Source organism: Enhydra lutris, unplaced genomic scaffold (genome assembly GCF_002288905.1).
Source record: "Enhydra lutris kenyoni isolate GAN:26980312 unplaced genomic scaffold, ASM228890v2 scaffoldscaffold6, whole genome shotgun sequence".
Lineage (NCBI taxonomy): Eukaryota > Metazoa > Chordata > Mammalia > Carnivora > Mustelidae > Enhydra > Enhydra lutris.
Genome location: NW_019154090.1, coordinates 13,853,828 through 13,870,360, shown reverse-complemented (window position 1 = coordinate 13,870,360; position 16,533 = coordinate 13,853,828). Strand labels below are relative to the sequence as shown.

Below are 16,533 nucleotides of genomic sequence, written 5' to 3'. Positions count from 1 at the left end.
CACCATCATCACCACCATAATCACCATCACCATCACCACCATCATCACCATCACCACCATCACCACCATCACCACCATCATCACCACCATAATCACCATCACCATCACCACCATCATCACCATCACCACCATCACCACCATCACCACCATCATCACCTTCATCATCACCATCACCATCATCACCACCACCACCATCATCCTCACTGAGGTCACTCTCCAGCAGGAAATGAGGGATGGGGAAAATAGACATGTTTCTACTTGCCTACAGGCCTGGCTCCCTTCTGACTTACTCTCAAGTTCCTGTAACCTGAATACATATTCATAGAAAAGTTTATTTGGATGGTGATTAAATGGGATATATGTGAAGGTGCAGAAGAAGACCAATTTTTCAACCCCTGAGATAGGAAAACTATAATAACAATAACAGTAGTGAGGTTGAAGGTGGCTCTGGTTTTAGCATTGGTGTGTATCTGCCCTGTGCTGGGCACGTTCCATGCCTCACATCATCAACACTCCAAACAGCCCATCTCACAGGTCATGTCCAACAAATGTTCATTGAGCATGTTGCGAACCAGGACTCTTCTCGGTGTTGGAACAGGAATGACTAAGACAGATGTAATGTAAGCCCTCACAGAGCTTACATTCTGGTAAGAGAGACACCAACAAGCAAACACATGATCAGGAAATTTGGGGGAAGGAAACAGGAAGGAAAAAATGGGAGAGTGGCTATAGGGGAAGCTACTTAGACATGGTGCCAGGGAGGACCCCTGAGTTGGTGACCTTGGAGCTGACCTGAAGGGCCAGGGCTCAAGATCTTGGGGAAGAGCATTAGGCAGAAAGAAAGAAGATGCAAAGGTCCAGGGGTGCAAATGAGTCTAGTGTGGCTGACATTAAGGGGCCAGTAGGATTGGAGGGGAGCCAATGAAGGAAGAGAGGTAGGCACCAATACCAAGGAGGTAGGCAAGGTCCAGGCCATGCTGGGGCCTGTGTATAGGCCAAGGAAGCCTTTAGACTCAAGTCTAAATATATGGGGAGTCATGGGCAGTTTTATAGGGAGACAAAATGCACTGAGGACACTAAGTGGGTTTAAGTGAGTTGCCAGCTCAGAGAAAGCCCTGGGAACAGCTTCCAGCCCTTCCGAACCATCACTGGGGAGTCCACATATTCAGCCTCATGCTGGACCCCATCCAAGGACCTGGAAGCCCCAGGAGGCCTGGCAGTGGCCTGGGGAGGGCACTGGGCAGAGGCCAGGAAGCAGGGTGTGCCATGAGCGCTCTGGTCCCTCCTGGGGCAGGCTGTGCTGGCCTGGGGAGGGACCGGTACCAGCAGGGGTTGGGTGAGGAGGGCAGCTGCCTGACAAAGCCCTTGTTGAACAGAAACCCCAGCAGCGGTGCAGGGCTGGGCCAGGAGCCAGACCGGCTTCCCAGCGTGCCCAGCTGTCCAGCGTGCCCAGCCTCCACTGAGAGCCGAGACTTTTCCCACCACATCCTGAACTCAGAGAAGCCTCTGGGGTATAGAACCATCTCCTCTATCCCCTGCCTCAGGGACAGGCAAGGTTCACACTACCTGGATAAGTGGCACCCTCTCCACCGAGCTGCTCAGGCAAGACTCTCCATGTCATCCCTGATTCTGATTTCCCTTGCCCCCCGCCCATTGCCTCCAGATTCAATTATAATAACCAACCACATCGGCTGTGTTCCAAGTGCTCCACATGCATTGGCTCATTTCATAACTGTAACAAGTCTATGACTTGACACCATGAGCATTCCTGTTTTGCAGATGAGAAAACCAAACCACACAGCAAAGAGGTCCAAGACCCACAACTCCAACCCAGACAGTCTGGTTCGACAGCCCGTGCTTTTTACCATTGTATTGTGCGGCCTCTTCAGGACCTGGATAATAGGTCATTTCCTTTGGGAAGCCTTCCCTGATACATCCCCAGTAGAAGGCAGGAGTGAGAAAAGTCAGACAGGCAGGAGTTCAAATCCCAGCTCTGCTACCTATGAGCTGTGTTACTTAGGATCAGTCAATTAACCTCTCTGGTCCTTGGGATTCTTAAAATGGAGACAAAGAGAGTATTGTTGCTCAACCATCCTTTTGCTCCCTTTGAAGTCTATACTATTGGACTTGTATGTGTTATTTGTTGAGGGAAAAATGAGTAAAATAAAAATATATGTCCTAAAAAGGAGTCATTGTGTCAAGAACCTGAATGTGCCACCCAGAGCACTTTCAGTGAAGGCTTTGTGGGTGACCTGATATAATGGCTTAGCACTCCAAACTCTGAGGGCCCACTTGTCCCAGCGCAGGGAGCCAGGGCCCGTGAACAGCAGCGGGCCTCCACTGTCAGCCCGAGGGGCTGTCTCAGACCTTGTCTTGCCCAAGGTCGCACTCACTCATGGGGCGGCTCAAAAGCAGGGATGCCGGGGTATGGCCTGGCCATCTCAGCCCAGGCCGGATGTCTCCGAAGGGCCAGCTCAGCTCCTTGCTCCCTGTGGGGTTGGTGGAGGTGTCGTGGGGTCTGCTCACGGTTGTGCTGCCCCACCCTGCCCTCCCCCTGTCCACAGCCGGGAACCTCGGGGGCACCACCTAACACCCTCTTCACTTGCCTGCATTGCAGAGTCTGCTCCTTGGAGGGGAACCCACAAGAGCCACAGGACGAGGGTTTAGAGAGAGTGCCCGGGGAGTTCTGCGTGCTCCCCATGTGCGAGGTGTTATGCCAGCTGTTACGTTCTCTAATTACTTTCAACAAGCCCCAAGAGTAGAAACATTGATCCAGTTCATAGATGAGAAAGCTGGTGCCCAGTGAGGTTTAGAAACTTGCCCCAAGTGCCCCAGCGAGGAGTGGTAGAGCTGGGATTTGAATCCGGACTCTCGGACTCTCAAGCCTGGGGCTCTTACTAGCATACACTCTGCGGATGTCTTATATCCTATCCACGTCGGAACCTGAAAATTAGAACTGAATTAAAGAAAGAAAGCAATCTGAGAGGGAATCTCAGGTTTCCTTCACCTTAATTCAGATTAGCCCTTAATCGACTGTGGTTTTAAATGCCTTGGCTTACAAGGAGAAGTGGAGCCCAGCATCGTGAACTGGGGCGTTCAAATCCTGTCTCTGACAATCTCCTGGCTTCACAAACATAGGCAAGCTATTCAGCCTCGAGTTATCTCCAGTTACCTCCGTTCCCTCATCTTTGAAATGCGGACGCAACCGCATCTACTTCATTGGTGTGGACAAGAAGAATCGAACCCCCATTTGCAAAGCACTTCACGTGATGCCTGCACTTGGGAAGTTCTTGAAAATGAGCCGTTAGAAGGCTGGACTCTGAGAGCTGACGACTGGAGTTGGAACCCCAGCTCCTGAGCAGAGTGCAATCGTACAACCTGCAGGGAATTGCTTAACTAACTTCTCCTTGCCTCAGTTTTCCTATCTGTAAAATGGGGACACAAATACTACCCAGCCCCTATGGTCAACGTGAGCATTTGAAGGGGTAACAGCGAGGCTGCCCCTGCTCTGAGCAGGGCCCTCTGACCCTGCACCTGCACTGCGCCGACAGCCACAGCCTCCTGAAATTCTGTGCTCTGCCCCCCTCGCTCTAGTACCAGCCCTGCCTCTGAGCTCGCAGAGCTGTCTAGAATAGTATTCATAATCACACTAACTAATATGAACAACTTCTAACATTTATATCATGATGGTTACCAGCATAGGCCGTGGCATTAAACTACAGGGATTCGAATCCCACGTGCATAGCTGTGTGACCTTAGGCAAATCGCTTTACTTCTCTGTGCCTCAGTTTCTTAGTCTGTAGAATGGGGATAACAATGGCATTCTTGCCAAGCCTTCCCAATAGGCTTAATGGGAAGTTTAAATGAGGTAATGCATGTAAAGCATGAGGAACAGTGCCTGGCCCCAGCGGGAGACCAAGGCGGGGTTATTCCTCTGTGCCCAGGGGACACTGCCAGCCATGAGAGTAGGAGTAGTTGGTAGTACTGTGCTCATCGTGGACTCCTGGAGCGTCTGGATCAGACCTTGCTCCTTTCCTCCACGGCACCAGGTGCTGAGGTTGGAGCCATGATGATCCCAGTGTGGCAGCTGGGGAATCTGGTGGCCGGCCGTGTGCTCTGACCTGGGCAGCCAGGACAGGGGGACCCCTCCCCAGGCTTGCAGCTCTTACCTCACAGCCTTTGGCCATGGCGAAGCCCCCTCCTAGGAGAAGAATGATGTTCCAAGGCACCGTGTCCTGAACCTTTTTCCACGTCAGCAAGGGTTCTGTCTCTTCGTTGGAAGCTGGGTGGAGAGAAGGCACTTAGCCTGAAGAGGGGACACGGGTACCCCCCAGGGGCAGAGGAGGACCCAAAACACACCCAGGACACTCATTCTGGGGAAGGGTCACCAGCCCCTGCAGCCCCATCTTTGTGGGGACACCTGAGGGGTGGGTCTCCCAGAAGCCACAGTCTGGCTCCAGCATCTGATGTCGGAGCTTCAGGGGAAAACCCCTCGAGCATCACGAGGGGCTTCTGCTCCATTCAGAATGAAAATAATTGTCATGGCTCCCAGAGCGTGAGAACCTCCTGGAACCGGGCACCCCACCTCCGCGCAGGACATCCTTTCAATGTCCCAAAACGCCTTCTGGGGCAGCTTTCATCCTCATTTATAATAGAAAAGGCTCTCTTTGTCACTGAATGTGTACAGAGAGGGAAAAAGTGGAAGGAAATTCAGGAAAAGAGAAACACGGAGTATCTTTGGTTCATGGGATTGTGGGAGGATTTTATTTCCTCAAAAGCAACAGTATCTGCAAGTAAGGGTTAGAATGGGATGCAGCAAATGTCCATAAAGGGGGAGGGGGTGGACACTCCAGGCTCTGCCAGCCTCTGTGGAACCAGGAGACCACATAGGGTGGGAGCAGCTACAGAAAGGACATACGTGAGCAGGCATGGCTCCCAGGGTACCCTACTGACCAAAGTGGGGTTGCATTTGGCCTGAGGGCTGGTTTTCTACCCCCGTGTTTGGGAGCATAGGCCTGGAGACAGACCCTGCTTGGGTGTTGGCTCACTGCATGCCCTTGAACGTGACCTTGCCTGTCTGAGCCCCCATATCCTCAGCCGACCTGTGGCGCAGAAACAGCCCCTGGAGGGTCCCCTGAACACTGATGAGGGGACGAGAGCTGGTGGTGGAGAAGGACACGGTCCTGTTCGGCTCAGAGCCAGATCCCCGCGTCACTACCTGGCACCCGGCCTGTACTCCAAAATGCTTGTCCGCTAATGTGATGTAAGATGTGTCGCCCGATGCCTGCAGCAGGGTGAACGCTCTTGAAATGGAGCCATCCCTGCAGGCGGCCATCAGGGAGGCCGAGAGGACAGGTCTGGCTCATGCCCAGTGGCGCTCTCCTCCCCAGGACAATTCCTGGTCACACAACCACTGACACTTTGTTTCTCCTTCTCAGCTTTTTCCAAATTTCGTTTTCTAAGATGAAAGCTGGAAGACGTCGGATGGCTCAGCTCTCCGCCTTTAGGCAAGACAGTATTATTTCATTAAAGAGGCAGGCAAGGTCTGAAAAAGTAAAAGGACTTGCCGTACATAGGAGAAGGCCCTGACCGTGGGTTTAACATCAGGCAGATTAAATGAGCAACGTGGTGAGCATTGATGACACCACCTGCTCCATGACAGGCACGGATTGTGCCCTCACTTGGGTTATCTTCTCGATGTTCCCATCCGACCACGCCCTTGCGGCTGTTTCCTAAAAGCACAGCGTCCCACTATGGGAATCTCATACTTCTAGCCCTGCTTTGGGCCAACGAGCTGTCTGAAGCAGTGGCTGGAAAGCACAGGCTCTGAAGTTGAACTAGATTCGAATCCAAGCTCTGCCCTTCGGCTGTGGGATGTGAGCTAGTGACTACTTCCCTGAGCCTCAGTGTCCTTATCTGTAAAAGGGAGCAATTGTAGTTCCTCAGAGACCCACTGGGGAGAGGAAGGGGGCCCCTGGGGGCAAAGGGATCAGCTTTGGGTGTGGGCCAGAGCAAGCCCTTGGTTATTCATCTCACAAATATATATTGAGGACCTACCAAGTGTCAAGCACTCCTCTAGGCACTGTGGATTCCGAAGTGGCCAAAACAGACACAATCCCTCCTCCTGGAGAACTTAACGTTTCCAATAAGGGAGGCAGGGGAGAAACCAATAAATATATAATGTCAGGAAATATAATGTGTTGGGAAGGAAAGAAAATAGGGTAGAAGGGTGGAGAGTGACAAGGCAGGGATGCTTTTCTGGGTAGTGTAGTCAGGGAAGGCTTCTCTGGGGAGGTGACATTGGATGGAGTCTGCGTACAGTGATAGGAGTGAGCCACAGGACATCGGGAGGAAGAGCTTGGTGGACAGAGAGGAAATGGAAGTTATCACTGTCCTCGTCCCCACCATCCCGCCACAGACACACTGCCCACCAAAGAGGAAGCATTGCCTCGATACTTGGTGAGTGACATAAAGGGACAGAAATGCAAGTGTGACTTCCACCCAGAGAAGAACGGAAGACAGAGAGTACAGTAAGAAAATCAAGGTTGGCCTGGATGCCTGGGTTTTACCCCTGTCTCTGTTTAGCTAGCTGTGTGACCTTGATCAAGTCACTTTCTCTCCGTGGAAACTGGCCACTCTCTCAGGCTCCGTGTAAGTCCTGCTGGCTGAGTGCGAGAACGCATCATTTCAGCCCTGACCTCGCGGGCCCATGGATGGCCGAAGGACAGGTGGTGCTCCCGGAGGCCACCCTCTCCCCATCCATCAGGCAACACCTGAAACTCCAGCCCAAAGAGCTCTCGGCTGAAGTGGCGAGCTGCACCCCACGAGCAGACCAGACCCAGCTCCCAGACGAGTTCTCGCGCGCCTGCTGCTGGCCCACACAGGGTTTCTCAATTCAGATTCGTGGCCACCACTTAAAATCAGTGAGATTGCATACAATTTTTTTTGTTTGTTTCTCTTGAAAAACCAGCAAATCTGGCAAAACTAGCCTTGCTCTCCTGCACGGTGACACTCGGTGGAAACTGAGTCACAGCTGCCCTTTTGTATACAGGCTTTTGGCTTGCCAGTTTTCCACAGACCCCACGACGCGAGGGGGTTGCCCTGATGCGAAGGCTCTTGCCAGTCACGAGCCCTCTCAGCTGCTGTTTTCCTCGAACAGACATTGTTCTGTTTCCACAAGGCAAAAGGAAAGCCGGGTGGGGAGGGTCGTGTGTCACAAAACACATTTTCCTGCGCCCAGTCTGCTGCACCCAACACTCTTCCTTCCCTGTGGGCATTTGAGTTTGCAACTTCTGTTCTACGAAACTACTCAAGCCAGGGATGAAGAATGTCTAAGGGACATGTTCATTCTCGAAGTGGGAAAGCAACCTAGGAACAGACAGCCTAGGAACTCACCAGGGTCACCCAGCAAGTCAGTAACACGGCTGGGATATCGGACATGGACAGCACAGGCCCTCCCCACAGCCCCGGTGGAGAGGAAGCCCCCGGCTTTCCAGGTGACAGAACCACGGACAGGACTCGATCAAGGGCAGCCGATCCCCAGGCTGGCCGGGCATCTACAAGGTGGCCTGGTGGGAGGGCTGCCCAAATACCACACCAGACCAAGCAGATTCTTCCTCTCAGCAGTACCATGGGAAGTAGAGAGACAGCAGGTGCACAGACATATAGCAAAAGATCAAGGGACAGAGGGCAAGGGAGGCTGTTGGGCTACAGGGGGGGCCGTGAGCTGGCCGGAAGTGATGGGGTAGCGGGCAGCCACTGTGGGAGGTGAGCCGGGAGAAGGCGGGCATTAAAACAGAGAGGACACGCTAAGGGAGCCCAAGTTCTAAAAAAAAGCAGCAACTATAAAGAGGCCAAAGCTTAGAAGTGGTAGAAAGTATGGAGAGGCTGGGACATGGTCCCCGGTGCACGTGATGAAGGCCAGCGGGAAGCCAGACAGAGGAGCAGAGACAGGTCCTGCCCGGGCTACGGAGTCTTTGCCCACAGCTCCTTGGACCTAGGGTTCACTCAATGGCCATAACCGTTCCTGGAGCCCTGTGATACCGTCTCCCTGCTGACCCTCGTGTTCTGCCCCATGCTCAGACCCCCTCCTCCACTGCGGAGCTAACCTGCCTGTGACTCAAGATGAGGATCCCATTTCTGACTCCTGGTGTGGAGCTCATCCCACTGTCCCAGCTGGAGCACAGGCTCTGTCCCCAGGAGTAGGGGGCCATGCCTTGTCCTGACAGACACCTGCTGGGAGCCCAGTGGGGGCACAAGCTGGCCATTGAAGGCCAGACTGCAGAGGTGTGGTTGGGAGGGCTCAGTGATCCTTTTAAACCTACCTGGGATGCCGCCCCTAGGCTGTTTGTGCCTCGGCCCCCACTGCTTCCTATCAGGTTCAACCTGGCTGGAGATTTGCACGCCTGACCCTTTAGGCACTGGAGTCAGAATTGCAACTCCTGTCGTGGACCCAGGGGCCACACGGTTTTTCTATAAAAGCATCAGCTGGTAAATATTTTGGGTTTTGTGAGCCAAGGGGCAAAACTGAGGCTAGCATGTAGGTACTGATGTGACTATATAAATAAATGTCCACAAATTTCTTATTGAAGAAATACACTTTATTTGTGGACACGGAAATCTGAGATTCATGGACTGTTCCTGTGTCATGAGATATTTCTCTTTTGATTCTTTTCAACCATTAAAAAATGTAAAAGCGGGGCGCCTGGGTGGCTCAGTGGGTTAAAGCCTCTGCCTTCGGCTCAGGTCATGATCTCAGGGTCCTGGGATCGAGTCCCGCATCGGGCTCTCTGCTCAGCGGGGAGCCTGCCTCCTCCTCCTGTCTCTCTCTGCCTGCCTCTCTGCCTACTTGTGATCTCTGTCTGTCAAATAAATAAATAAAATCTTTAAAAAAAAATGTAAAAGCTACCCTTTGCTCACGGGCGGTACCAAGAGACAGCCAGCTGGATTTGGCCGACTCTGGCTGCTAACACCAGCCCGGACTGTCACCTCCGGCAGCCCCAAGTGCCCAGACCAGGTAAGGCCTCAGACAGAGAAAAGGGAAGAAGCGGGACCACGTGGTTAGTGTGGTGGGGTTCGGGTCCCAGGCGTGGGCCCTGAGTCACAGCCTCACCGAGCCCACTGAGACCCCAGCCTTGACACCTTACCTTTAAAGTCAAACCACCACTTGAAAGAGGGCCTTTGGGATGGGAAGACGAACAAGATGATGACAATGGCCACTCCGGTAACAGCATCAGAAACAAACCTATAATGACAAGGCCCCAAAGCACATGACCCAGGGCGTCGCAGCTGGCCAGCCGCAGGTTTGGCAGATTTGCAAATGAGGATTTGTTGGGTGGGAATTAGGCGCTTGCTGGGAAGGGAGCATTGTTGGAGGTCACGGGATACTAGAATATTATCCTGCCTGCGCTCAGCCTGGATCCAACAGGCCGGATGCTGAAGCCCTCTCTGCCCACGGCTCCCTGAGGCTCTTTGAGGTCACTGGAGACAAAGGCTTAGCCTCCTCGGAAGACACACGGAACCACAGAGGGAGGAATTCTGAGTGCCACCAAATATGGGATCTGTGGAACTCCCGCGGATCGCCAGAACCAGGGCTGCTCTAAGAGTCTGTCTGCATTTGTTCAACTTCTGCTTGCCTTCCTCCTGGGATGGGCAGCTTACTACTCAGAGATGCAGCCCATTTGCACCAGCACAACGCAGACGGAGGCCGCCTCACAGCCCCTCAAAATCTAATTACCGCCTCTCAAGGATCCACTGTGTGCCTCGTGGACACATTAAGCTCACAGAAGTCTCAGTAACAGCCTTCTGGGGCAGGCAGCTTCCATCTCAGATGAGGATTCTGAGTCTCAATGAGCAGAAGCAACTTGCTCAAGGCCAGGCCACGGTCCATGCAGGAGACGGGCACTGAACCCAGATTTGTCTGGCTCCTAGCTCAATGAAGCATAGAGCCAGATGTCCACAAAAGCCCTTTCAGCCCACACACTGGGGAAGAAGAGCATTCAAAAGGCCAAGACACTGGAAAAGATGGTCAGTATCACCGTATCAGAGAAACAGAAACCCCAGGCTAACGGATTATCGTTTGTCTGCTAACAGGCAAGACTTGAAAGGGCAATGATAGTACTTAATGGGGACATTGGAAAACATACTGGCAGTGTGAAAAGAAACTTGTTTAACCCTCGGGAGGGCAGCTGGCCACATGTTTCCATCCTTTACACGTGAATGCCTCTTGATTCAGTTATTGTACTTCTAGGAAGGTATCCTCAGGAAAACCGGGCTCTTGTACACAGATTATATGTAATATAGGGATATCCCTGTAAAACAGGGATATTCCACATGGATCAGAAGGAAGAAATGGGAGCTTTTTAGTACAGACATGTGTAAATAACTTGTGTACAATAATATCTATATAATAGTATATTGAGAATGAAATACCCTGCATCTGCTTTTTTAAAGATAAAAGATAATATCAATCTTTACGCATTGACATAGAAGTACAACCAAGATATTTTGTAAATCAAAAGAAAAGTTTTTATTTGGAGTATCAGACACAATCCAAAAGGAATTGATTAAATAGATTAAGATGCTATCATTCTGCAGAATACTATGGAGCGTTTAAAAAGAATGAAGTAGGTCAGGAATAGTAAGTTGTCCGTGATTATTATCATACTGTCTAATTTTTGTAACATATGTATATATGTGTGTGTGTGTGTGTGTGTGTGTGTGTATCTATCAGATCTGTTAGACAACAAACTTCTAATTGTGACTTTTACTATTTCAATTCAGCATTATTTGAATTTTTTATGAGTATGCATAACTTTTCTAATTAAACAAAAAAGAAAAAGGCAGATTATAAATAGTGTCTACTGTCATCACATTTCTGTTAAAAAAAATCTTCTGTTTAGATAGGTTTCTTTTTAGCTAGTTTACGTGTATTTTTACAGTTAGCTTTATTGAAATATAATTAACATGCAATAAAATGCACCCACTTAAAGGATATGGGTTACATTTTGGCTAGTGTAGACAGGCCTGTAATCACCCATGGGACTGAGATGTAGGACAGTTCCCAGACAGGCATTTTTAAGTCAGGAAAGATGTGTCGTCAGAATTGGAAACTGAGTTTCTAGGTGATTTTCACTTTCTTTGTCTTGTTGGAATGTTTACAACACCCACTTTTCACTTGAAAAAAAAAAATAAGGTATCTTCATTTTGGAAAAATAAGACAATGGTAGTAAGAGCCACTCCTCTTGGCTCCATGAAATGACGTTGCTTCTTTCTCATAGTAACCTGCATGAGATCAGAACCTTACATCGTCCCTTTTACTGGGGGGAGACTGAGGTTCCAAGAGTCACTGTGCTCTGAGAGTACAGAACTGTATGTGTCTCCCATTATATTTCTACTGGATGGAGCTGATGGAAATCACCAGATCTCACTGAAGCCAGAGGACGTATTTCCTATCTAATCATATTCTGGCACACCAGAATCTGACATGGTCACCCACTTGCTCTTTCTTAAAAGGCTCCCCAATCTTGGTCTTTGCTCATTTGTTGCTCCCCATCTTCTGCCTACCTCACAGCCTGCTTCTTCCATTTCTCCCCTCTACCCAGCTCCCAGATGTATGGGGAGTCTTCCGCACTCTCCCTTGCAATATTTGAAAGACCTATTTGACTTGACAAGTCTAATGCAAGCCCAGAATCGAATTGTTGATAACCACCCACTGCCCAGCCTCCTAAAGAATGTTCTTCTCCAACCAACCTCCATCCATGCGGGTGCTCCGTCCCTCGTGCCCCCAAATCTACTGGGTAGCAGGTGCTATCATTTCTAACTTTCAAACAGACCTTGATGGCTGCCTGTCCAATGCTACCACTCTGACGCATGCCAGCAAGGCCTTTCCCCTAGACCAGGGCTCAGTGAATGCTCTTGACTTTGCAGGCCATATGGTCCTGCCTCAATTTTGATGTTGCAATAGGAAAGCAGCTGTAGATGATTCATAAATGAACAGGTGTGGCTGAGTTCCCATGAAACTTTATTTGCAGACATGGACTTTTGAATTTCATATAATTTTCATGTGTCACAAATATTATTTGTCTTTTGATTTTTAGCCATTTAAAAAGATCAAAGCCAATCAAAAACAAGTGCTGGGCCAGATCTGGCCCAGGAGTCTTAGGTTACCAGCCCTGTCCTAGATGACAGGGGGCCATCTAGATGGTGTTAGAGCTCCTACCTGTTTCCCCCAATCCATTCCCTAATAAGTAGAGCTAATATTTTATTGAGTTCTTCCCATGTGCTCTTCTAATCACTCGACATGAACTAACTGATCCTTGGACCAATCCAAAGACAATACCATTTAACAGATGAGAAAACAGAGGCACAGAGCCTCCCACACAGAAAAGAGCAAATGTTTTACGTGTCCAACAAGACTCTCCAGGATCTGGGTCTCTCCTGCCCTTTCGGCCATGTCTTCCTGACCCTCCTCCCTTCCTGCAGAGCCTCGGTCACACTGGGCTTCTTTTGGTTCTCCAAAGGTGCTAAATTGAGTTCCTGCCTTCTGCTCTCAGGAGACCTTGGAGCAGATCTCCAGGGCTTCTCTCTACTTTTCTCAGCTTTACTTCCTCCCAGAATCACCCGAAGTCTATGCCTCCGCCTGTTCTTCCATAAATATCCCTCTTGCTCTTTCTTTCTTTGCACTCATTACCAATCTGCAGGGTTTTGTTGTTGAACTAATTGCTTTTGTCTGTGTCCCCAGCATCTAGCACAATGTGGAGCACATAAGAGGCGTTCAGTAAATGTTGACCGATTGAACGATAAAACTAATAGTGAATGAATGAATGAACGGATGGATGGATGGATGGATGAACGAATGATGTGCTCAGGGGTGTACCATTTACAACTGCAAGAGCTGGCATGAACCTAGTTTTGCTTCATTCCAAAGGCAAAGCTCCTAACACATGAGAACCCAAAATGTTTTATCATCTGAACCTAAACTTTTTTGAGGGTAAAGGAAGGAGCTATTTATAGCCCCACGGGACCAAGGGTGTATACCCAGCCCAGCCCCTCCAGCTGCACGGCCTCTCCAGCTCCAGATGGCCCATCCCAAAATTTTCCCTATTGGGCTCCACCCCCCCACCCCCGGTTCCCCGAGTCTCACCCAGGGGTGAAGAAGCTGGCCCAGCCAGGGATGAACTTCGGATCCCGGGAGAAGAGGAGGATGGCGAACATGCAGAAAAGGGTGAACACGGCCTGTTCAGCAAACCTGTGGCACAGACAGGCAGGCCGTGCTGATGGTGGGCTCTGGGGGGGACCACAGCGTGAGAAGGCCTGGGGCAGTTGCCTCCTGGCTGTGACCCTGCCCGGGGCCTGCCTCTGAGAAGCTTCGAGAAGTAATCCACTCCCCAGAGTGAGGAGAAGGGGATCCTGGGGTGTAAGGGATTCCTGTCCAGGCGTTGCCACACTCCTCCAGGCTCCTTCTGGAGCATCGGTCACCACCTTCCCCCCAGGTTATTTATATCATGCCCACCTGGAATTTCCCAAGGTCTTAAGGAGAATCACCAGAGAGAAAGAAAAAGCAAAGCAGAGGCGCAGTCAGAAAAGCAGGAATAAAAGGAAGCAGCCAGACAGACACAGAGGTAGGCAAGACAGAGGAAGAGTTGTACATGCAGAAGGAGATGGTGCACAGAGGGGGAAGACAGACAGGGAGAGGGGCAGACACACAGAATCCCCAAATGTTGGAGTAAATATCTACCCAATGTGCCCATTCCACAGACTGGGGAGCAGAGCCCAGAGAGGGTTGGTGCTTTGCCCAGGTCTACATAGATAGGAGTTAGTGGCAGGGCCAGCTCTTGGGTGCAGACCTCCTGACTCCTAGTATCTTCACTAAATGGGAACTGTACACTGAAAAATTCCCGAGAGCTGCCCGAGGTAGTGCTGGGTATCCCGTGTGCCAAGGGGGAAAGAGTGCATTAGCTGGAAGGACAGGAGTTTCCCCCCAACACACCAACTCTACCCTGAGGGGCTTCCTGGTCCTCAGGGTGTTTCCCCCAGCACCAGGCCAAGAGGCTGACTGTGTAAATCACCCCCCTACCCTCCATCTCCAGGCTTCTAGGCCATCGTCCTGAAATTCCCCCTGACATCAGCCTCCAGGGGTCCAAGGGTCAGGCCAGGAGATAGGTCTCCTGAAAGTCTATGCTGGGCTCTCTCTCCACCCCAGGAACCCCCATACCACGCACTTGATGGGCCCCAGGTTCTGGAATTCCTCCCGAATCACAGCGCGAGCCCTGTCTTCTACATCAGTCTTGATCTCAGATTTCTTCTTCCTCCATCCCCTGAAACAGACAGGAGGGAGGTGAGGAGGGGCCGCCGCAAATATGACTAACTCCTTAACTCCTCCCCCGGACCCCCACCCCCTGGCCAAGCCTCATTATCTCTGTTCTGGAGACTTCTACAGTCTGATGCTGAGTGGCTCCCTGTGTCTTCCCTTTCGAAAATCTGTTCTTCCCACCAATAGCCTTGGTGGTCTTTTAAAAACGTGAGTCTGATCCTAAGACTCCCAGGCTTATAATTCTTTAGAGGGTCAAACAGGTACCTGAATAAACTAATAGAACAAAATAGGAGGTCCAGAAATAGACTGGAGACTTAGTCTATGATCAAGTCGGTGTCTCAGACTAGTGTGGAAAAGATGAGCTATTCAGTCGGTCATGTCGAACATAGAGATCAATGGGATGGAGTTGGGAATCCAGAAATAAATCCAGACTTCCCTGTTCAGTTGGGTTTTGGCAAGGGTACCGAGATCATTCAAAGCAGGAAGGAACAGTCTTTTAACCTATGATGCTAGGACAACTGGATAGCTACATGCAAAAGAATGAATGGGAACCCCTACCTCAAACCATATAAATTTTTTTTTAAACTCAAAATGGATCAGACCTAAATATAAGGGCTTGATGTATAAAACTCTTAGAAGAAAACACAAGGGTGAATTTTTCTGACCTTGGATTAGGCAACTATTTCTTAGAATCAAAATCTCAAGCAACTAAAGATAGATAAATCAAACTTTGTCACATTTTAAAACTTTTGTGTGTCCATAAATAGCACTGGACAGCTATGTAGCCATCGGGAACCAAAAAAATGAAGCTGGATCCAAACCTCACATCATATCCTAAGGACAAACTCCAAACAGGTAAAAGATCTCAGTGGAAAAACAAAACAAAACAAAAAACCCTAGATAAAAATATACGATTTTTTTTTTTTACAACTCCTGTAATGGGAAAATCTTTTTAACTGTACTTGAAAATTCAAAAGCCCCGTGAGAAGGATTGAGACTAAGCACTAATCTTATATATATATAAAGTACTAGAAATCAATAAGACCAAGATCAATACTCCATTTGAAAAATGTACAAAGGATATAAACACAGTTTAACAAGCTACAAGAAAAAAACACCAGTGGCTTTTATGTAGATAGGGAAGATTTCATGTTGCCCCTCAGTATGAAAAGTTGCTCCAAATGACTTTTAGTAAAATGAATGCAAATTATTTTTCTCTTCTCAGATTGGCAAAAAATCCACTGCTGCAGGGAAGCAGACACTCAGATCCATTATAAAGGGGAGAACAAATTCGTACAAGTCCTAGGGAGGATTATCAAATATCTATTAAAAGGAAAAGGGGTTTATTCTCTGACCCCAATGGAAATTTACCTTACAAAAATATGTGCAAATATATGAATTCATATCTGTCTGGGAAACTAGTCACCAGAAAATATACTCTACCTGCCTGTATTTATTTCAGGGAACTCTCAAGATTACACAGGAAACCTGTTTTGGGGGAAGTACTGGGTGAATGGGTAAGTGAAAGCACGGTTGGGAAGAAGAATTCTCACTGTATACCTCTGCATCATTTTGATTTTTAAACCAAGTATATGTGTTGCTTATCCAAATTAAAATAATGACAACAACAAAAGAATATATTTAAAAAAAAAATCCTCACAATGACTCTTGTGTATAAAGATCAAATTCCACTAAGACCCTCAATGATCTAGCCCAGGGTTTTTCAACCTTGGAACTATTAACCTATTGGGGCAGGATCTTTCTCTGTTGTGGGCCGGGATCATTCCTTGCTGCAGGAGGCTGAATGTTTAGAAGCATCCCTGACATTCACTCTTTAGATGCCAGTAGTAATTCCTCAGTTGTGACAACCACAATGTCTACAGATACTGCTGAACATCCCCTGGGACAAAATCATTCCCAGGTGAAAACTCCTGCCTCATTCCCTGGCCTCATCTCCCACAAATCTCCCTTATCCCCTGAACTTGGTCACTTGAACCTTTCAGAAGGTTTCAGAAGGCAGAACAACCCTTGCTACCTCCAGCCTCAGGACCTTTGCACTTACTGTTCTATCTGCTTAGAATGCTCTTCATCATGCCCATTTCCTCTGCTCTCTTTACTGACTTAAGTCTATTCACTCTTCAGATCCTAGTTCAAAAGTCCCTTCCCCAAGGAAGCTCTCCTGACCTCCCATTTAGGTGGGAGCCCTCCAGGGCACATCA

At 49.3% G+C, this 16,533-nt stretch overlaps 1 protein-coding gene across 1 annotated transcript in view; it reads right to left on the bottom strand.

Moving 5' to 3' along the window:
• LOC111141612 (solute carrier family 13 member 3) overlaps positions 1-16,533 on the bottom strand; it is a 60,279-nt gene that overhangs the window by 9,960 nt on the left and 33,786 nt on the right. Inside the window, exons 7-10 of the mRNA XM_022494305.1 lie at positions 14,223-14,318; positions 13,145-13,249; positions 9,147-9,244; positions 4,170-4,282 (exon numbers count right to left, since the gene is read on the bottom strand). Coding sequence (XP_022350013.1) covers positions 4,170-4,282; positions 9,147-9,244; positions 13,145-13,249; positions 14,223-14,318 — 412 coding nt within the window. The remainder of the gene's footprint in view (positions 1-4,169; positions 4,283-9,146; positions 9,245-13,144; positions 13,250-14,222; positions 14,319-16,533) is intronic.